At 41.7% G+C, this 21560-nt stretch overlaps 1 protein-coding gene and 2 non-coding genes across 3 annotated transcripts in view; all 3 read left to right on the top strand.

The window, feature by feature from the left end:
- Positions 1-21560, top strand: part of Ubap2 (ubiquitin associated protein 2) — a 71833-nt gene that overhangs the window by 36995 nt on the left and 13278 nt on the right. The window contains exons 3-13 of the mRNA XM_026786601.1: positions 871-981; positions 2494-2647; positions 4750-4827; positions 5818-5872; positions 8435-8538; positions 10017-10082; positions 12146-12198; positions 12987-13054; positions 16845-17034; positions 19210-19420; positions 20829-21100. Coding sequence (XP_026642402.1) covers positions 871-981; positions 2494-2647; positions 4750-4827; positions 5818-5872; positions 8435-8538; positions 10017-10082; positions 12146-12198; positions 12987-13054; positions 16845-17034; positions 19210-19420; positions 20829-21100 — 1362 coding nt within the window. The remainder of the gene's footprint in view (positions 1-870; positions 982-2493; positions 2648-4749; positions 4828-5817; positions 5873-8434; positions 8539-10016; positions 10083-12145; positions 12199-12986; positions 13055-16844; positions 17035-19209; positions 19421-20828; positions 21101-21560) is intronic.
- Positions 15186-15266, top strand: LOC113457801. The gene has a single exon (XR_003378294.1). It is a non-coding gene; the product is annotated as a small nucleolar RNA SNORD121A (small nucleolar RNA).
- LOC113457800 lies at positions 17156-17236 on the top strand. Its single transcript, XR_003378293.1, has one exon. It is a non-coding gene; the product is annotated as a small nucleolar RNA SNORD121A (small nucleolar RNA).

The following is a 21560-nucleotide window of genomic DNA, read 5'->3' as shown; positions in this document are numbered from 1 at the left end:
TGGATCATGCCTACACACACACACACACACACACACACACACACACACACACACACACACACACACGTATTGCATACAGTTTTGACCAGGGAGGCCATAAGGGGCATTAGATACAGAATTGGAATTATGGATGATTATAAACCACCACCATATGATTTCAGAGAACTGAACCTGTTTTCTGCTGCAGAAGCAAATGCTCTTAACTGCCAGCTCTTACACTTGATTCCTTATAGTCTTAAAGAGATTATTTTATTAGAGATTTTTAGTTTTGAAATATACTTATTGCTTAGTCTGAACTTGTATTTGATATTGAATTTTGTGCCTATGATCAGATATTTAATATTGGTAGCCAGATGATGAAATACAGCATGTTTATCTCTCCCACCCCAGACAGGGTATCTCTATAGCTTTGGAGACTATAGGGTATAACTAAGTTTGTATGTGGAATGGTGAATGGTGGCCATTTACAAATCAAGTCCCAGTTAATGTTTTAAAATCAAAACTTTGCATGGTCTATGCTATTGACCTAAGTTTGAGCAATTTCTAGGATTTGGTCTGTGCGTATATTGTGCTAGTTGGCTGGGGGTGTTGGTGCACTGTGAAGCCAGTCTGGTCTATCTAGCAAGTTGTTCCAAGTCAGTCATAGCTGCATAATAAGATTCTGTTACAACAACAAAAAAAGTGACTTGTCTTTGAGGAAGTTTGTGAATGAGTCTACTAGTATTAATGGGGGAAGGGAAAGTCAGCACGCATGCACTTAGAGCCTAAACTTACTGGAGCCCTCACGTGGAAGGATAGAAGAATCAACAAAGTTAATATTGAATGCCCTTTTTTTGGTTCCCTTTAACCATTTTCTGATATTTTGACTAGCTTATGGAAGTGACGGGGAAAAATCAGGACGAATGCATAGTGGCTCTACATGACTGTAATGGAGATGTGAACAAAGCTATCAATATATTGCTGGAAGGAGATTCAGATACGGTAAGTATTTTTTTTCCTTCAACTTCAGGTCATATTTTCAGTTTCACCTTGGATGAAAGTTGTGGTAGATGGGTTGGGGCATGCTATGTTTTAGAAGGGGTGTTTTGGGAAACAAACCCAGGGCCATTCATATTTGAGATAAGCACTATAGGAAAGTTCCAGCAAGAGCAGTAACTTGGGTATTCCTTCCAAAAAAACAGCTTCTGGTACCCTGGCCTGTGGAACTTCCTTTGTAAACTCTGTAAATACCTCTCTCATGTGCCTTGTCCTAGCTTCATTATTTTCCCATACATTCCTGGAAATTTACTGTTACGTGCCAGCATGTGTGCGTCTCTGAGACAATGCCCCAGGAGGTTAGAAGAGTGCTGTAGTTACAACACTTGTCAGCTGCTTAACATGGGTGCTGAGAACTGAAGTCCTAAAGAGCAGCACCTACTCTTAAGCAGGGAACCATCTGTTTAGCCAAAAATACACAGCTCAGAGTGGTCTTGAACTCATGTCTTCTGCCTCTGACCCTCCATCATTTCCTGCTAGCATTTGCTGAACCACAACCGATGGTTTCTATTTTTTTGAGGAAGTATCTGACAATGAAGCCCTGGCTATTTTTTAACTTTTAATCCTGCCTCAGCCTCCTGAGTTCTGGAGTATAGGTACATGGCTTTGGAATTAGCTTGCTGTCCTGTAACATGTGAGGGTGTGTAGTAAGGGGGCTGCTTGTTTGTCTGCTCAGAACCGAAATAATCATACAAAAACTGTATTAATTACAACACTGCTTGGTGTGTTAGCGCTAGCTTTTTATTGCTAGCTCTTACATCTAGAGTTAACCCATTTCCATTCATCTGTGTATTGCCACATGGCTGTGGCTTACTTGGATAAAGTTCTGTCTCTAGCTGGGGTACATGGTTTCTCCTAACTCTGCCTTCTTTCTCCCAGCATTCTGTTTAGTCCCCACCCCAAGCAGTACTCTGCCCTATCACAGGCCAATGTAGATTCTTTATTCATTAACCAATGAAAGCAACATATGTGCAGAAAGACTTCCTGCATTAAGGGTGGGATTATGTCTCTAGTTTAATAAGATTTGCAAGCAGAATAAATTGAATTTGTAGACTTTTACTTGAAGAGCAACAATTTTTACATCTTTTGATTTAAAATATAGAGGAGTCGTTTAGGGAATGTCATTAACTTTATTTCTGTATTTGCATAGGAAAAGCCTGTCTAATTATTCGTACACTGTATTAATAAGAGCTTATCAAGGTTTGTTGTCGCTTTTGAGATTATTTTGTGTGTGCATGCATACAACTGTGCATGGCTTCAGAGGTCCAAATTGTCCTATTCCTTTGGAGCTGGAGTTACAGGCAGTTATGAACCACCTGATTGGGTGCTGGGGATTGACCCATCCCTCCAAGTTTTGTCTTTTTAAGGAAAGTAGAGAAGTAAATGGGAAAGAATTAGAATGTAAGGTTTGACAGCCGTGTGACAGCTCAGTGATTGTAGAACTCTACTTTCTGATAGGCCTCATGGGAGACTGTAGGGGGAAAGAAGAAGAACTTTGGGAAAGAAAACTCCGAAAATAAAGAAAACAGAGAGAAGAAAACAGAGAGAGAAACAAGTCGTGGACGGGGAAACAACAACCGGAAAGGAAGAGGTGGTGGCCGAGGCCGAGAGTGTGAGTATAGCTTCTCTGTTTTGCATTTTTGTACATTCTGCAAGCTGAAAGAACAGCCCAGAGAATGCCCATTAACCCACCTGTCAATGTAAATTTCATGTTGTGATCACAAGCCTATCAGTGCTGAACTGGGTTGCATGGAGTTCATTTTTGAATTTTTAATAACTAAAATTAAAAATTAAAAATTTTTAATCAATTTTTTTTGAACAGTATATTTTTCTCTGCTCCCCTCCCTGCCTCTCCCCTCCCCTTCTACCCTCTCCCATGATCCCCATGCTCCCAGTTTACTCAGGAGATCTTGTCTTTTTCTACTTCCCATTAGATTAGATCCATGTATGTCTCTCTTAGGATCCTCATTGTTTTCTGGGATTATGAATTGTAGGCTGGTTTTCTTTGCTTTATGTCCAAAAGCCACTTATGATTGAGTACACAGCCACTTATAATTGAGTACATATGTTTTTTGTCTTTCTGGGTCTGGGTTACCTCATTCGATACGATGTTTTCTATATCCATTCATTTGCCCGCAAATTTCAGTTTGTCATTTTTTTTCTCCTGTGTAGTTATTTTTACATTCTTGAAGACTAGTATCTGTTAGAGGTCAATGAGCTGGGCTTGGGGTGGGTATAGGTTACTTCACTGTTATATCCTGGTATTCATCACCAGTTCAGCCCAGCCAGGGTTATATAGTGAGACCCTGCCCCCCACCCCATCCTAAATAACAACAGCAACAACAAAAAACTCTAAAGGAGATAAGTTTAATAGCCAGGGTTTTTTGTTTGTTTTAACCTCCATAGAAAAGCAGGGCTGAGAAATGGCTCAGTAGGTAAAGGCACCTGCGTGCCTGATGACCTGTGCTCATTTTCAGGAGACATGGTAGAAGGAAAGAAAGGGACAACCCAGATTGTTGTCTGAGCTCTGTGTGTGCTGTGGTGTGTTTCCTGTGCATCCATATTTTGACCCCATTTTACTTGGAACAGCCTAGGAGACATTTATAGTTAGTGTACTCTGTTGATATTGATCAATTACTTGCTGTGGAGTGTGGTAGAATTTAAGATCTTTTAGTAGGAAAATTGAGTTTAGAGCCAGCCTGAGTTACATAGTCCTGTCTCAAAAAGCCTCACTTGCGCTTTCCCCTAGTCCTCATAAAATTAGTTAGAAGTTAATTAGACTGTCAGTAGGTCTTGAGCTGACTTTAACCAAATTCTCCTTCCTCCAGCAGTGAAATTACAGGCAAACCACCCCCCCCCCCATGCCTTGTCTTGCTCTAAGTTTTTGTTTCTTTTAGGTTTTTCAAGACAGTATTTTTCTGTGTAGTCCTTGCTTTCCTGGAACTCACTCTCTAGATCAGGCTGACCTCAAACTCACATAGATCTTCTTTCTGTCTCCTGTGTGTTAGGACTAACCTCTGCCCATCAGCCTGGCTTTAAATTTAATTTAAAAAAAAAAAAAAAATTACTTGAGGTTGGGTATTTTAGCTCAGCAAGCACAAAGGCCCTGGCGTCTGTTTGTTGTTTGTGGGTGAACTGGCCACGGCACTCACGTGATGCGGAGAGAACAACTTCGGGTTGTCTCTTTCTTCTACCATTTGGGTCATGGCATTGAACTCAGGTTGTCAGACTTGACAGGAGCCTTTACCATTTTATTTTATTTTATTAATTTTTGGGGGGGGGGGTTTGAGACAGGATTTCTCTGGAGTTCTGGAGCTGTTGTAGCTCTTATAGACCAGGCTGGTCTTGAACTCACAAAGATCTGCCTGCCTCTGAGACTGTGTCTCACTGTGTTATCCAGGTGGCCTTGAACTCACAATTCTCTGGTTCCAACATCCTAGTGATTGAGAAGTGTTCAGTCATGTGCTTCAGTTTTGTGCTACTTTTAGTTTTTCCTGTTTTCTGAATGTTTTTTACACTGTAACCTGCTGTTTGAGAGAGGATCTCACTTGTAGTCCAGGCTGGCCTTCAGCTTGTGGGATCAGAGGAGAGTGCAACCATGGCTTGGCACTTTTTACTCTTCGTTCATTTTGCACTTGGTTTTGTAAGTGCCAGATAAGTTTGATACATAGGTTTGGAAATGAAGAGTTGGCATTTCTGTTTTTTCCTCTGTAGCCAAAGGTGAAGAAAACGGATTTGATTACAACCAAGGAGACAAGTCTTCAGAACGAGGAAAGCGGGCCCGAGGCAGAGGTAAGGGAGAATAAGTGAGATGGAATGCTGGGCACCAGAGAAGGTGGGTTGGTGCTTCTGAGACTGGAAACGCGTTTGGAAAGAATGCTGTCCTTGAGATGTTGCAATGTAGACCGCTGCCTGTGATGGAGGTGTAGTTTATGCGAGGACTTTTTGTTGTTACATTTTACTTTGGTTCTGTTTTTCTGCTGTTGCTCAGTGCCTGTCCTTGATAAGAATGTAATCCACCTCTGAGCAGTGCTTTAGACTCTGACTGGTTATTGTCAGGAGTCTGAAAACCACCTTTATCGTCCATGGTGGCTACAGATGTAATCCCAGCGTTTAGGATTAGATTCTAAGCAGGGGTGTGGAGAGTTCTGGTATGCATAGACTGTCTGGGGTTGTATGCGGCTTTTTTTTTTTTTTTTTTTTTGCTTTTTTTTCTAGACAGGGTCTGTCTTTCTTTCTTTCTTTCTTTCTTTCTTTCTTTCTTTCTTTCTTTCTTTCTTTCTTTCTTTAAGATTTATTTATTTATTATGTGTGCAGCATTCCTTCCATGTGTGCCTGAATGCCAGAAGGGGGCACTGGGTCTCATTATAGATGGCTGTGAACCACCATGTGGTTGCTGGGAATTGAACTCAGGACCTCTGGAAGAGCAATCAGTGCTCTTAACCACTGAGCCATTTCTCCAGCCCCTAGACAGGGTTTTTCTGTGTGTCTTGGTTGTCCTTGAACTCCCTTTGTAGACCAGGCTGGCCTTGATCTCACAGATGTGCCTCTAGTGCTAGGATTAAAGGGGTGTGTCACCACTGCCTAGCAACTTGTGGTTTTTTTTTTTTGTTGTTGTTGTTGTTCTGTATGTGTGTGCTTTAAAGCATCTCATACTACAGTCTAGATTGGTTAGAAAGTAACTGTGTAGCCCAGATAGGCCTGAAACTCTGCTTTATTAAATCATTCCAAAAATATACAATATAAAAATAACACTATATTCTACAATTGTGTTTTTTAAAGGATTTGGACGTGGCAGAGGCAGAGGAGCAGGAAGGTTCTCTTCACAAAGCATGGGGTAAGTCTCAGCTATCCTATTGTTGTCGTTATTTCCTGTCTATAATTTATTTATCCTAGTTAGAGCACTTTTTATGTCGTAGATCTGAATTTGGGGTTCTAAGCTTGGCACTGCTGGCATTCTTCATGGATATGCTTTGTTGGGATGATAGATGTTGTTCCTGCACATGGATGCTTAGCGTCATCCTCTCCTAGTGTGTGCCCCTCAGCCACTGCCAAATGTTCCTGAGGCAGCAGGCTTATGTACATAATCATCTCTGTTGCCAGTTGAAAAGCTAGCTAAATACAGCCATTGTACACAAAATATGTTTATGTAGAAATATTTCATCCCCACTCAGGATGAAATATTTCTACATAAAGACTGACCATTCTAAGTAGGTGTTATAATTAGCTACTATTATTTCTAGGTTTTCTTTTTCTCATTGTTTCTTTTTGTGTGGGAAGACAACTCAAATATGGAACCCCAACCTTTAAACTGATAGCTTTTCTGTTTACTTCATATTCTGTGTGTATTGTAACATTCATATTTTTTTCTTCAGTAATCATCTGAATCATGATGCCTTATGGATGTTCAGTTAGGCTTTAATTATTTTTTACATTTTTATTTATATTTATTATGTATTTGTGAACATATGCATAGCATCCATATGGGGTCAGAGGACAGCTTTGAAGAGTCATCTGTGTCCATGTTGGATTTCATTTGTCACTCTTGGATTTTAAAGAAAATACAGGGAAGTGCTGACCATTCAAAGGCTAGGTTAGGCCATCGGAGAAATGGTTCTTTGGTTGAGAGTACTTGCTGCTCTTGGAGAAGACCTGGGTTTGATTCTAGCACACGGGCACCACATTGTGGCTCATAACCATTTGCAGTTCCATTTTGGGGGATCTCATGCTCTCTTCTGGCCTCTTATCGGCAGGGACATGCATATGATACATATGTACATACAGGTCAAACATTCATACACATAAAATAAAAATGACTCTGTCTTAATCCCCAGCACACCAAGGCAGAGGCAGGCAGATCTATTTCTGTAAGAAGTCAGTTTAGTCCACATAGCAAGTTCTGGGACAGCCAGGGTGACAGTGAAAGACCTTATTCCAAAAACTGATTTCCACCAAATAGACCTGCCAAGCTTAGAGTACTACTCTGGATATGCTACTTCTCATTGGAAGTTTTTTGTTTAATTTAAAGATTGTTTTTGAAGATTAATGAACACTGTAGTCTGCTTACCTGTATGTCTGCTCACCAGAAGAGGGCACCAGACCTCATTATAGGTGGTTGTTGGGAACTGAACTCGACCTGAGAATATCAGCCAATGCTCTTAACCCCTGGGCCATCTCTTCAGTAGCTCATTGGAAGTTTTTTGTAAAAAGATATTTTATTTGTGAGCCTTGAGTGTACTGTGTGCATGAAGGTATCTGAGACCCGAATAAGTTTCCTAGGTACTGGAGTTTCATGCCATTTTGAGCTGTCATGTGGGTGCTTGGGCATTGACTCTGCTGTCACTTCTTGCAAGAGCAGCTAGTGCTCTTAACCACTGAGCCATCATGCAAGCTCCTTCACTGGTAATTTTTACTTGTCTTTCTTGGCTGCAAAAACGTCCAGGTTTCATAACTACTAAGGATGCCAAAACCAAATTGTAGACGCTTGAGGGCCATTTGTACAAGAGTAGATACATGACCCTGAGTAGCCTTTCTTTTGTAAAAGATGGCAAGCTTGACTGGAGATGTAGTTGATAGAGTGCTTCCCCTGTATAGGCAAAGAGGGCTCTGGGTTCAGTCGCTAGCACACCATAAAATTGGATATGCTGGTACAAACTTGTAATTCCAGGATATTGTGAGGAGGAGGTGCCTAGCAAGTCTTTATTAATTTGCTAGCCAGCAGCTACTCTATGTGTTTGAGACACATTGTAGCCCTGAGCCTTTCTCAGGATGAGCTTTTAAACACAAAAATCACATTCTGGGTTGACATATCAGTTAGCAAGAATAGTTAGCCATGATGGGCATTGGTGGCACATGCCTTTAATCCCACCACTCAGGAGGCAGAGTTAGGCCTCTGGGTTTGAGACCAGCCTCATCTACAGAGTGAATTCCAGGGCAGCCAAGTCAGTTAGATTCTCATTTTGGAAGGTGTTGCTGCGTGTGTGCTGGGTCCCAAAGCCCCTAAATGATACTTTCTTCATGGTATCAGTTGTGTTGCAGTATCAGAAGTTCAAGGTTGTCTTCAACCACATAGCGTGTTTATAGGCAGGTTGAGAAACATGAGCCAGATTCTATCTTCAAAAATGATAAAAATTGGTTGAAGGCTCATGTCTTTAATCCTAGCATTTGGGAAGTAGAGGCAGACATTTATGTGAGTTTGAGACTTGCCAGCAGTACATAGCGAGACCCTGTTTCTAAACACTAAAATATTTGCGTCATTGGGCCTATTGGTTAAAGACTTGTTGCCGAGACTGTGTGTGTGTGTCACTACACCTGGCCAAATTTGGGATTTTTTTTGTGCAGAAAATTTTGTGCACGAAGTTTATTTTGTGATTTTTGACGCTTGCTCTCATAACCCTAGGACATTCAACCCTGCAGACTATTCAGATTCTGCATCCACAAACGGCTGTGGGACAAAGTCGGGAGTTTGGGAAGCTGCTCAGAATAGTAAAAATGAGAGCTCTGGTAAGTATTTATTTATACGCTATTTTTTATTTGGAGGGTCTTACATATGAATGTAGTGCAGGCTGGCCTGGAGTTCATGGAGATTCTCCTGCCTCAACTCCTTTAGCTTTGGGTTTATCATTCCCAGCTTTTAAGGTATTATCTTATTACACTTTTTTTTTGCATGTATCTGTATGAGCACATGGGTATTCTTATGGAGTCCGTTTGCTTCTGCCAGTAGAACCTGGTGACTGAACTCAGGTTTATACAGCTTGATAGAAAAAAATCTGTACCTGCGGAACTATCTTGCTGACTGAGATCTAATTTACATAGAGCAAAATTTGAAACATTTTAAGGGGCAGAGCAAGTGAATTTTAACAAATGCATGCGTAATTGTAGCCATAGTTAAAATTGAGATGGTATTTTTCTAGTAGCAGTAAACAATTATAAAGAGAGTGAAAATGGATTATATTTTAAAAACTGTAGCATCTTTTTGGCTGGGGATGTCGCTCAGTGGTTGAGCATATTCTTTCCATGTGCAGGGCCCTGGCCGTATCCCTAACATTGAAGAAGTAAAATATACATAATATATTTGAAAGATTTGATTGTGGAGAATATAAAGCACCCTTTCTACCAAAAGGGGAATATGCTCAGTGTTGTGGGGTTGGCATTCTCATTGTTGCTGCAGCCTCGTTCCCTCAGAGTGATAGGTATTGATGGGTAGGTAGCTTCAGTGTATATTCTATCCCACATCTTAGGAATCTTTTGCCTTCATTCGGAAAACATGATGGAAAAGTACTTACAGTAATCCAAATTATGATGAAATAGCTAAGAACTTAATCTCAAACCACAGTAATGGGCAACATAGAGCTAGCAGAAGCATATGTGGACAGCTTGACGATGCAGCCTAGTGGGAAATTTACTGTGTGAGGAGGTCAGGAGACTTTCCACCAGTGGGTTCCAGAAATGGGCTCTGATATCAGGCTTAACAGCAAACCCGTTTACCGTACTACATGAATGTAGTTGATGTTTTGTTTCTAGAATTTTCCATTTAACATTTTTGGGCCTTGGTCTCTCCACGAGGAGGGGCTGCTGTACCACATTAACTTTTCCCATGTGCTCACTGTTATGGTTTTCATCTCTTTAAGAGACAAGCCACGCCCACTCCTGGTGGCCCCTGCCCCCCTCTCACCATCTTGATTCTCACTGTGCCCCCTTCTCTGTCTCTCTCCTTTCTTCTCCTTCCCCCACACTGTCTCTCCTAAGTAATAAATATCCAATTATATTCTATATGATGTGTCTGCCCATGTCCAGACGGGCTGGTCCCAGCGAGCCCCGGGGGTGGCGGCTCTCGTGACCCGCTGCCCGGCCCCCAGTGCTCAGGACTGGGCGCCAGAACCCACCGCGTGCTGCTCAGGACCCGCTGCGAACAAAAATCATAAAACTCACATTTCTCTTGTTTTCATATACTTAAAGCTTTCTTTTTACTTGACCCACAGAAGGGATAACAAAGCCTCACAATATATCTCAGGAGCTGCCAAATAAAAGTCCTTATGGACTCAAAGGTATGGTGAATATTTAAGAATCATGCAGAGCCAAGTGTGTCATTCTTTGGTTTGAATGTCCGGGTTTGTCCCCAGCACTGCATAGAAGTGGATGAGGTGCAGGAGTGCAGCTTGTACAGCGTTCTAGCCACTCAGATCATGGTGAAGGCACGTGTCCCCAGTCCTGATGTGTCTAATCCTGGGAACTTACAGACCCTTACACGTTGTCCACTGCCATATCATATCATATGACATATCATACTGTGATACTCCCACCACAAAATAAATAAAACTAATAAATTTTTGAAAATGTAAAGGTATTTGGTTCCTATACAAAGTAATGAATTTCAGGCTGAATGTAGTGTAGCACTCTATAGGAGGAGGGAGATCTCTGAGTTCAAAGCCAACCTGGTCTACATGGGGAGTTCCATAGCCAGTGAGTGTCATTTTTATATTGCAGTGTGTATGTCAGTCTATCAACATTTGCCGCTGGCTTTCCCATGCATTTCTTTGTGTTTTTCAAGACAGGATATCTCTGTATAACAGCCCTGGCTGTCCTGGAACTCACACTTTTGAGCAGGCTGACCTCGAACTCACAGAGATCCGCCTGCCTCTGCCTTCAGAGTGCTGGGATTAAAGGTGTGCACCATCACCGTCCCGGGGTTCACTGCCCCTGGGTTCTCATGTATTTGCTAACACAGCAGTCCATGGTACTACACTGATCCCATCTACAGTTACTACACATTGATGTCTTCCTGCTTAGAAACAGACTCCGTTTCTAACATGTTTATACATGGCCTCCTCTGGGTTAATTAATTTTTTTTTAAATTTATTTATTATGTATATAATATTCTGTGTGTATGCCTGCAGGCCAGAAGAGGGCACCAGACCTCATTACAGATGGTTGTGAGCCACCATGTGGTTGCTGGGAATTGAACTCAGGACCTTTGGAAGAGCAGGCAATGCTCTTAACCTCTGAGCCATTTCTCCAGCCCCAAGGGTTAATTAATTTTTAAATTATTTTTTGTTCCTCTGTACTTAGAACAGGATGACAATTACAGTGATGACATACAAATAGTGTAATATAGCTAATGTAGTTTAACCTTGCTCTCTAAATCTGATAATCAGTAATCTACTTGATATAGGGTCTGGTGCAGATTTGCATTAAAACAGTGTTCCTTTAAATTTCTTATTTTGTTTTAAAAACGTAGTTATATGCTCAGGTGGATAATACATGCGTGTACATACGCACAAGGAGGCTGAGGTCCAATTCAGGTGTCATCTTAGGAGCCACACCATCTGTATTTTGAGACTGAGTCTCTCACTTAGTGTTTGGAGCCTTCATAGGCTGATCTGGCCTCCCATTGTGCCTCTGGTATCTTCTCGTCATCCCTCCCAAGGATCAAACACGTCCAGTCATGCCCAGCTTGTTTGTTTATGTAATATGTACAGGGAAATATACAAAGTAAGCCCCAGAGTTTGGACATCAGGTGTCTTCCTCTGTTGCCTTCCACCGTGTTGCCTTGAGACGGTGTTCTTACTGAACTAGAAGCACACCCGTGTAGGCATGCTGGCTGAGCTCCATTCCCCAACACTGGGGTTGGCCCTGCTCAGCGTTTACACGAGTTACTGGAAATTCAAGCTCCATTCTCCATGCTTACACAGCCAAGTACTCTTACCTGTCCCTCTAGCCGTTGAGTTCTTTGTTAAGTCATGGGTTCTGAGAATTGACTTCAAGCCCTCATACTTCCACAGTGAGCAGTTCCCTGACTGGGTGAATTCTCCAGTGCCTTTTTATTATTATTATTTTATTTTTTTCAGAACCAGATATTGAACCTTAGGCATGCTAGACAAACACTCTATTATTAAGCTTTAGTCTGCTCTGGTGTTCCATTTTATTTGTTTATTTTATATTGTTTTGGATATTTTACATAGAATAATTTTTTTATTTTTATTAAGAGTAGATTTAAAGAAGCATGTTTCTTGGATTGCTAAGTAGATTACTAATGAGATGAATTGTTTTTCTTGCATGGTACACAGAATCATTAGTTGACTGTGCTGGATCCTTTTTTGTTCCCTGTCAGGTGCCTGGAAAAATTCTATGGAAGACTGGCCACCAGAAGACTGGACTGAAGATGTAAGTGTCTGGTGCCATTCAGACCTCTTTTCCCTCTCACTGTGTCACTCAGAGATACTGCTGCTCCTCGTCATTTTTCCTCTCACTGTGTCACTCAGAGATACTGCTGCTCCTCGTCATTCTCTCTCTGCCCCTCCTCCATCCTCTTCTTCCTGCTCTGTTCCTCGGCACATGGGTCTTATAAGGAAACTGGTATTTTAAGGTTTTTTGTTTGTTTAGACAATTATATGTGGCCCTGAATGTGCTGGAACTCTAGACCAGGTTGAACTAATGGAGATCCTCCTGCCTCTGCCTCGCCTCCAAAGGTGTGCACCACCACCCAGCTTGTTTCTTCGAATTGTTTAGTGGCGGAAGAACTGAACATTCAAGTGTCAAGGGCAAACTTGGGAATTGATGCATCAGACACACATGTGCAGGCAAACTTTCACATAAAATAAAAAATGAATCTAAAGATAATAAATGAAATAAATCTTGAAATAAAGATTACTGATGAAGCCGAAAAGACATATGTCTTTAGAGAAATAAATAATCAGCCTTTTCCAAGCCCTGTTTTTCCCCCACTTTTCGTTGCTCTGCGCTGTCACAGGAGACTGGCTTCCTTTCTGTACTGTTCCTGCAGGTGCACTAAAGCCGTAGTCGCCTTGCCTGGGAGGCTTATTTGATGGTTTTTGTACGTTTCGTTTCCTTTCGACACCCTCTTGGTGAGGGTGAGAACATTATTGCTGCCTGAAGAGGCTTTTGTGTTGCACAAAGAATAAAAGCATTTTTCTCCTGAACTTCCTACACAGCTTTCTGAAACCAAAGTCTTCACTGCTTCGTCTGTTCCAGCAGAGAACCACATCACTCCTGGGCAAAGGTAAAGAAAGGGTTTGCTGGGTTTTTTTTTATCTTTTTTTTTCCCCTCAAAAACATAATTGGAAATTTATTTTAGGTCAACTGTTTCTAATTTTTACTCCTATCTTTTTTTTCTCTTTTATTCCTCTATTTAGCTTTTGTTTCCCCTTCTTGCAGCGTCCATAGTTTCATTCGCGTCTTTTTTTGTTTGTTTGGTTTTTTGTTTTGTTTTTTGTTTTGTTTTTGTTTTGGTTTTTCGAGACAGGGTTTCTCTGTGGTTTTGGAGCCTGTCCTGGAACTAGTTCTTGTAGACCAGGCTGGCCTTGAACTCACAGAGATCCTCCTGCCTCTGCCTCCCGAGTGCTGGGATTTAAAGGCGTGCGCCGCCACCACCACCGTAGTATTTGGAAGAATTTGGAGGTCAGAGAAAACGTGCTTATTTAATTTTGTCTATCATGTGTATTGCAGAGATCAAACTAGGGTTTTCTGGCTTGGCAGCACTCATCTTTACCCGTTGAACCATCTTGCTAGTCCCTGGTTCACTTTTTTTTGGGAATTGGCTGGGGAAATAAGTTTCTCAGTGTTTGGGAACTGTTAAGGAGGTTAGTCCACCTGTTTTGTCCTCTCCAGTGTGTTTGCTAGGAATGTCTTGACTGAACTATTGTGCAGCCCTGAGGATAATAATCTTAAGCCTGTATTGGAAAGTCAGGCTTGGTGTAGTTAGTGCTGCTTTATGATCAACATTCCAAAGGCCGAGGCACAAGTGTCATGGGTTTAAAGATAATTTGTGCTATATAGTCAGACTGCTCAAATGAATGTGTACATAGCTGAATTACTTTTATTTCCCTTTTATAATTTTGCTATGTAGTCTAGGCTGATCTCTTAGCAGTCCTACTGCCTCAAGCTCCCATAGGCTTACAGATGTGGGGCATCATTCCAGGTTTCACCAGAAATCTTAGAGAATCATACTCTTCACAGTAATTCTAAACACATTTGAAGATGTGCTTAAGGGTCTATGTGACTGACTCCTACAGCTGTTCTCTGACCTTAATACAAGCATTCAAACATATGTGCATGCACATCCTCCAAAAGTAGTTAATTTTAAAATTAAAAAAATTTAAACCCTAGAAGGATCAAAGCCTAGATATGTGTATATATCTTTAAAAACTAGGCAAGTCTTGCTTCTCAAAACCAAGCTAAATGAGACAGTTAAGACACATTAGGACAGTTAGGAGAGAAAGGTACATAGACCTCCATTGCATTTATGAATAAATGAAAAATGACTAATTTACTAATGGTACTTCAATTTCTTAAAAAGATAATTAAGAGAGCTGGAGAGGTGAATCAGTGGTTAAGAGCACTTGTTCTTTTGTAAAACCCAAGTTAGATTCCAGCACTACCATGACTGCTCATAGCTGTCCCTCACTCCAGTTCCAAGGGATCTCTTTTGATCTCCACTGGCACCAGCCATACACAGATATACATACAAGTGAAACACTCAGCTGTAAAATAAGTAAGTATGAAGAAAAGGCATGATGTTGAATGCCTTTAATCTTAGCATTTAAGAGGGAGAGACAGGAGGATCAGGAATTCAAAGCAAGGCTCACATACAAAGCAAATTTGAGCCTAATCTTGACTACCTGAGTCCTGTTTTTAAAAACAGAACAGTGGTGGCACACACCCAGAACTCAGGAGGCAAAGCCAGAGAAACCCTGTCTTATAAAACCAACCAAAGAAACAAAAACCCAACCAAAATGCTTTAAAAAACAAGCAAACAAACTTGCTGTTTTGGACAAGCCCTTGTCTGCACAAATTCAGCACAACCAATGAGATGGGACCAGGGACTGCAAACTTCACTGCTACCAGGAACTGTTATCCTTAGAGTTTGGCCACTTTCGTTTCAGTATGATGTGCTTTTGTGTGTGTCTCACCGTGAAACCCTGGCTCTCTTGGAACCTATGTAGACTAGACTGGTCTTGAACTCAGAGACTTGCCTCTATCAGCCTCCCAATTGCTAGAATTAAAGAAGGCATTGGTAACTTCATTAAGCATGGGGTCTTCAGGAATGCACCCGATAGGAACAGTCATCAAGAATTTCTGGCTCACACCTTGCAGTTCTTTCCTAAGTAGTAAAATGCTGGCAGTCGGTCCTCTTCCAGGAAACGATGATGTGATGATTTCCAAGCACATATCTGAGGATTCTGTGTGGAGCTCAGCTACTGAGTTTCCTGGGCCAGTGAGCGGTAACTGGGATGAAGGCATCCTTGTTTATTGTGTGTATGTGTATTTTATGCTACCACATGAGTGGAGGTCAGAGTATAGTTTATGATCATTGGTTTTCTCCTTTAACCCTGTGGGTCCTTGTGGTGGAACTCAGGTTGTCAGGTTTTGGTGGCAGGTGTCTTTACCCTCCAAACCATCTCACTGGTTAAGACCCTGGACTTTTACAAAGTTCTTTATTGATTTTTGAGTCTCTTCATAGCTGTGGCTGTCATGAAAGTACTATGCAGAACTGCCTGCCGCTGCCTCCTGAGTGCTGAGATAAAAGTGTGCAGCAGCAAGCCCGGCTCTTGGTTTCCCCTACAGTACCATTTCTCACTTGAGTCTTACTAAACATTTGAAATAGAACTTGCTTTGATCTGGTAGTGTTGCAAGTTTTATTATCACAATATGTAATACACACAACTGATTTGTATCATTGGAATTAGAGTATCATTTATTAGAACACTAACTTAGGTTTTTAGAGTAAACACTAACTTTAGGTTTTTAGCCTCAAAATTGAAATTGGTGTCTGGAGAGTGAAAATTGTTGTGTATAAGAAAAAGAACTTGGGCTAGGAGCTGAGTCTGTATGAGGAAGAAAGCCTGAATAGTTTAACTACCCAGAACCTGTCTCACCTCACTGGTATGGTGAGTTTAGTTAGAGAGCTGCTGGGGCAAACCTTTGCAAGGAATCATGGAGCACCATCCTGGGCAAATCTCTGACAGGTCCCACTCTATTGGGTAAGTCATTCATATGGCAGTCAGTGTCTATCCCAAACTTTATTATTCTTGAGGCCATTCTTCCGAGTTGGAATATGTGGTGGGTTTTCGGTCAGGGTGAATGGGGCATTATAAGATGCTTCGTTGGGCTGAAGTGGTGTTGCAATGCTTTTGCAGGTGGATCTCTGAGTTCATGGCCGACCTGGTCAATAGAGCTAGTTTAGGAAGCATAGAGTACATACATAAAGAAACCCTGTCTTAAAAGTCTTTGTTAGTTTGTTATTTCTTTATTCTAGAGAATTATACATGGTTAAATATGTTATGAGATAGAATAAGGCTTTATATAGATACTTAAAATAAATTTAAGACTTAAAAACTTCTGCCATGGTTAAGGTCTTGATGCTTTAAGAATATTGATTCACTCTGTTTCAAGAAAATTGAAGCCGGAAGTGGTAGTGCATGCTTTCAATCCTAGCACTGAGTATGCCGAGGCAGGGAGGTCACTTGAGTTAGAGGCTAGCCTGATGTACATAGTAACAGAAAATCAAAGAGTTGAAAGGGGAGCATGAGCTCAGGTAATAGTATCTGACCTCACAGCTCCTTCATGTTCTTCTCACTGAGTCTGTCAGTGCCCATTTGTAAGGTGCGTTCTCTCTCTGGCTTTATAACTGTTTGGGTGACTGCTCAGCTTCTCTGAAACTCCAGTTCCCAGTGGTTTTGCTTATTTAATCTCTGGCTTAAATTTTCTTTATATTGATTTGCTCTCCAATTTGCTGGCTGGTGTGATTTGCTCATGACAGCTGATTGCTCGTTTGTCTCTCATCTGCTTAGCATTGATCTAGTGGCCTTGCTCCAGAAGCCTGTCCCTCCCACTCAAGCCGCAGAAGCCAACTCCTTTGAAACATCCCAGCAGCAGGGCTTTGGCCAAGCACTCGTCTTCACAAATTCTCAACACAGTAATCAGACGGCGCCAGGGACTGGCAGCTCCACTTCTGCCAACGCCTATTCTCCTCACAGCTTGGTAACTCACTTTTATTTCCAATTGGGGTCTTCAGGAATGCACCCGATAGCAAGTCATCGAGAATTATGGCTCACACCTTGCAGTTCTTTCCTAAGTAGTAAAATGCTGGCAGTCGGTCCTCTTCCAGGAAACGATGATGTGATGATTTCCAAGCACATATCTGATGATTCTGTGTGGAGCTCAGCTACTGAGTTTCCTGGGCCAGTGAATGGTAACTGGGATGAAGACATCCTTATTAATGTTTTGTTTTTACTTTTCTTTCACTCCTTTCTATTTATTGTGGAGGTGCTTGCATGTATGTCCATGTGCACAAGTGACACACTTGAAGAGAGACACTTGTAGGGGGAGGTTTTCACTCTCATTGTGTGGCCATTTGGCAGCCCAAGTGATCTATTTTCCCCTAGATTTTGTTTCAAAGGCTGTTTCTGTGTTTTTGATATGCTTAAAATGCAGATGTCTTAGTTCTGTCTAGGTGTTCCTACTATGCAATTTTCTTCTACTCCCTAAAAATACACTCCCCTTTCTTAAATTTCCAGGTAATATGACAGAAAATACATTTTCTAACCACCATTAGAGACACAGTGACTATGATTTCCCATCAGAAAGAATTCTGGGATTGGTAGTGCAGCCTGCGTAGGAATGTTGCTACGAAAGGACAGCTGAAGTCTGTTGGAATGCAGAGGAGTCATCGTGTGCTTTCCTGCCTTTCCCTTTGCTGTTGATAGGGAGGGCATTTTGACTGCTAGAGTCTGTTTGGTCACTGAGGTCACAGATGGAGCTTTACAATCAAGTTTGTTTTATGCTATGATCAATACCTCAAGACACTGTAGTGAGAGCTATTTAGCATTATATTAGAGCCATGGCTCTAAACATTGCTCCTATTTATAACCAAATTGCCAAAATTAAGTAGATAACAGTTTAATAATAATAGTAAAATAGATTACCATAAGACAGAATGAGTCAGAATCTGTGGTGTTATGATACCAACTCTGTGTGCATGTATTATATACCTGTGCATGTTCATATATGCCTTTTTGTATCTTATTGGTTTAGTGAAGTAGATGGAATAGAGACCGTACTGAATGTCACAGAGACCAAAGCAGTGGCTGCAGAGAAAAAGATTATTTGGTACTAGTAGCTAGTGGGTGGATGGTGGATTCTGTGTCCCTGAAAACAGTAGAGCTTGGGAAAACTTGAGCCAGAGGGGCTTGAGTGTAACCTTGATGACAAAATAACATTTGCACAAATGCACTAAGAGGCAGGAGCTGTGACTGTGGGCCTCACAGTGGAGAGCCCTGACTTTCTAACTGTGCTATTCCTAACCTTAGAATATTGATAATAGCCAATCATGATGGTGTACTCCTTTAACCCCAGCACTTTGGAGGCCAAGCCAGGCAGATCTCATGAGTTGGAGTTCAGATCTACAGAGTGAGTTCCACAGTAGTAGCCAGGGCTACACAGAGAAATCCTGTCATGTCCTCCGCCCCCCCCCCCAAGAATATTGCTAATAAAAATTACTGTTTACTCTGCTTCTGTAAGACACACACTCTGTCTAAAGGAGTGGGGCATTTTTTTGTTTTTTCTTCTGGAGAATGATTGGTGTTCTTAGTTGTGACCCACCTGAGCGCAGTACTGTCAGGGCATTTACTCAGCTTTCTGCATGTTTCAGTCTCTGGTATTAGGATGTGAGCTTTTGGCATTCACTTCTTCACACTGCAGGGAACACTCAGAACTGACCTGTTACTGTCAGCAGAGAGAATTTACTCTCTGAAGGTTATAAAAGTGTTTTTATCTATCAGGCATATTTTTGACATTTAGTTGTTTCTTAAAAGTTTATTTTGGGGTTGGAGAAAAGGCCCAGCAGATAAAAGCAGTTACTGCTCTTGAAGAAGACCCAAGTTTGATTCCCAGCCCCATGAATTAAAAATAATAAATCAGTACTAATAAATAAAATAATTTTAAATTTATTTCAAGATTATAGTAAATGTTTTGTTTTCTTACTCACATTAGGAGGAATGCTCCTTTATTTAGCTATAGTTAAACTATGGTCACATTTTCATGTGTACTGTTTTCTAAAGCAAGGTTTGCTTGTTCAGATGATCCAAGGTGCAGTGTTCTTATTTCTGCAGACCACTGTGTTTGCTCAGGGCTTGCCCTCTTTCCATGTCTTTGCAGTCATCTGTCCTGGGCTCGGGGTTTGGAGAGCTAGCCCCATCAAAGATGGTGAACATCACCAACTCCCAGATTCTGGAGAAGCTGAAAGCACCAAGTATGAGCCCATTCACTACCACTTCCGGTGCACAGCAGAACAGCACAAGTCCCCCCGCCTCTACTGCTTCATGGGACCTCAAGCCCTCAGCATCACAGTCGGTCCTTAATCATTTTGGTAAGTGCATGTTCTATACTGAGTTAATCAGCAGAGCGTGTTGTGTATGAACAGTATGGAGGGACTTGTTCAGAGTCTCTTAGAATACATACTGCTTGGAAAATTAAGTTAGTTGTCTCAGTGTACAGTGCCTACATTTATTTATTATACAATTTACAGGAATAGATTCTTAGCTAGAAGAGAACACAAATGTTCTTTGGTGCTTTATGCCTGGAATTCCATCATTTATGAATTGGAGGGAGGAGGATCACCAAAAACTTGAAACCAAGCTAGCACAGTCTAGTATAGAGTAGGAACCTGTCACAAAAGCCACTTTGGGCCAGTTTGATCGCCAACTTGGGAGGCAAACTGGTCTCTATCAGTTTGAGTCCAGCTGGTCTGAGTTCCAGGACTAAATAATGAGAGCCTGTCAAAAATACAACAAAATAACAACAGGGAAAACCAAGCAGTTGGAACTAGAGAGGTGAATTAGCGAGTCCTGGTTGATCTTTCAGAGGACCAAGGTTGGAATCCCACCATCCACGTGGCCTTGCTCACACCCATCTTGTTTGCTCCAGTTTTCGGTAATCCAGTGCCCTTTTCTAGCCCTCGTGGACACACACATGATAAAGATATAGCTCATCCATATAATAGCAGTATGAGAAAAGTGACTATATGCTGAGTTCAGTGCCCTAAAGATGAGGAAGGATGCTCTCTGCATATTAAAATGGAGCAGCCTCTGAAAATGAAATGAAGATACATAATTACGCTTGTTTGATTTTGATAGTCAAGAACCCAGGTACAAAGCTCGTTCTCTGGAGCAAGAGTGAGAACAGCCAGTGGAAAGGTTGTTTTCACACGTGTGCTTTACAGTTTTGTGATATCACACATAGTGTATAGTAATCAAAGTAGTTTCTTAAAGGTATATAACAAATTGGCTAGGGAGATGGCTCAGTTTGTAAAGTACCCCCTGTGTTAAGGAGAACGTCTGTGTTTGACTTGTTGACACCCACATCAAAGCTGGGTGTAGTGGCGCACATTCGTAATCCTAGCATTGAGGAAGCAAACAGGTTAATCCCTGGAGCTCTCTGTCTAGCTTCTGGTGAGTTCAAAATAAAGTACAGAGCCACTCTGGAAAACATTTCGTGGTGACTTCTGGCTACACACAGAATATAACAAAACTGATGAAATACCAAGCATGTAAATCCGTTAGGTAACGCACAGGCGTCTCTGCTTTGTGTCTTCTGCATGAGGAATGAGAACAAACCCTGTCCAGTCACCAGCAGTCTGCTTGTCCTTCCCTCTTGTGCCCTACCCTCCACTTTTCAGCTGGACGACTCGGATCACCTGGTAGCTGTAGTGGCATAGCGTCCGAGACATGTTGCAGATTTACCCATTGCTGCTTATTTTCTCTTTCCACGTTTCTTAGATTTCAAATCTCAGCCTGAGCCATCCCCAGTTCTTAGCCAGTTGAGCCAGCGACAGCAACACCAGACTCCGGCAGTCAGTGTTCCTCCTCCTGGTTTGGAGTCCTTTCCTTCCCAGGCTAAACACCGAGAGTCAACACCTGGAGATGGTCCTTCTACTACTGTCAACAGACTCTTGCAGCTTCCCAACATGGCTGTTGAAAACATTGTATCTGCCCACCAACCACAGCCCAAACACATTAAACTCCCTAAGCGTCGGATACCTCCAGCTAAGGTAGGCATTCCATCCCAAAGGATCTATTTCACGATAGCTTAGGTATTGGAAAACTGGGTATTAGACATTGCGATACAGTGTCTTCAAGCATAACTCATCATTGCTTGGGAGGATTTGGTCATTTTACAGGCACTGGGCTAATTATTCATTCTGGAAAACAGAGCCTCTTAGTTCATGTAAAGACCCGAGGGTGTAATTGAAAGCACTTTTTGTTTATGGTATCTCATGGTTGGGAGGTGTGGGTACCTGACCAGATAATGTTTTCACCACTGCCTACGTCTCTGAAAATGCTGCGTGTCCTCAGCTACCATCTACCAACTACCATGACTCCCAACAACTCTGAAGCCATCCCCTGCAACCCAATAAGTTGTTTGTTTGGTTTCCCTCACTGTTTAAAAGATTCTGTTTCCTTCCTTCCTTCCTTCCTTCCTTCCTTCCTTCCTTCCTTCCTTCCTTCCTT

Source organism: Microtus ochrogaster, linkage group LG5 (genome assembly GCF_000317375.1).
Source record: "Microtus ochrogaster isolate Prairie Vole_2 linkage group LG5, MicOch1.0, whole genome shotgun sequence".
NCBI lineage: Eukaryota > Metazoa > Chordata > Mammalia > Rodentia > Cricetidae > Microtus > Microtus ochrogaster.
Note: the sequence above shows the minus strand (reverse complement) of the source record. Positions and strands in the feature narration are given on the sequence as shown.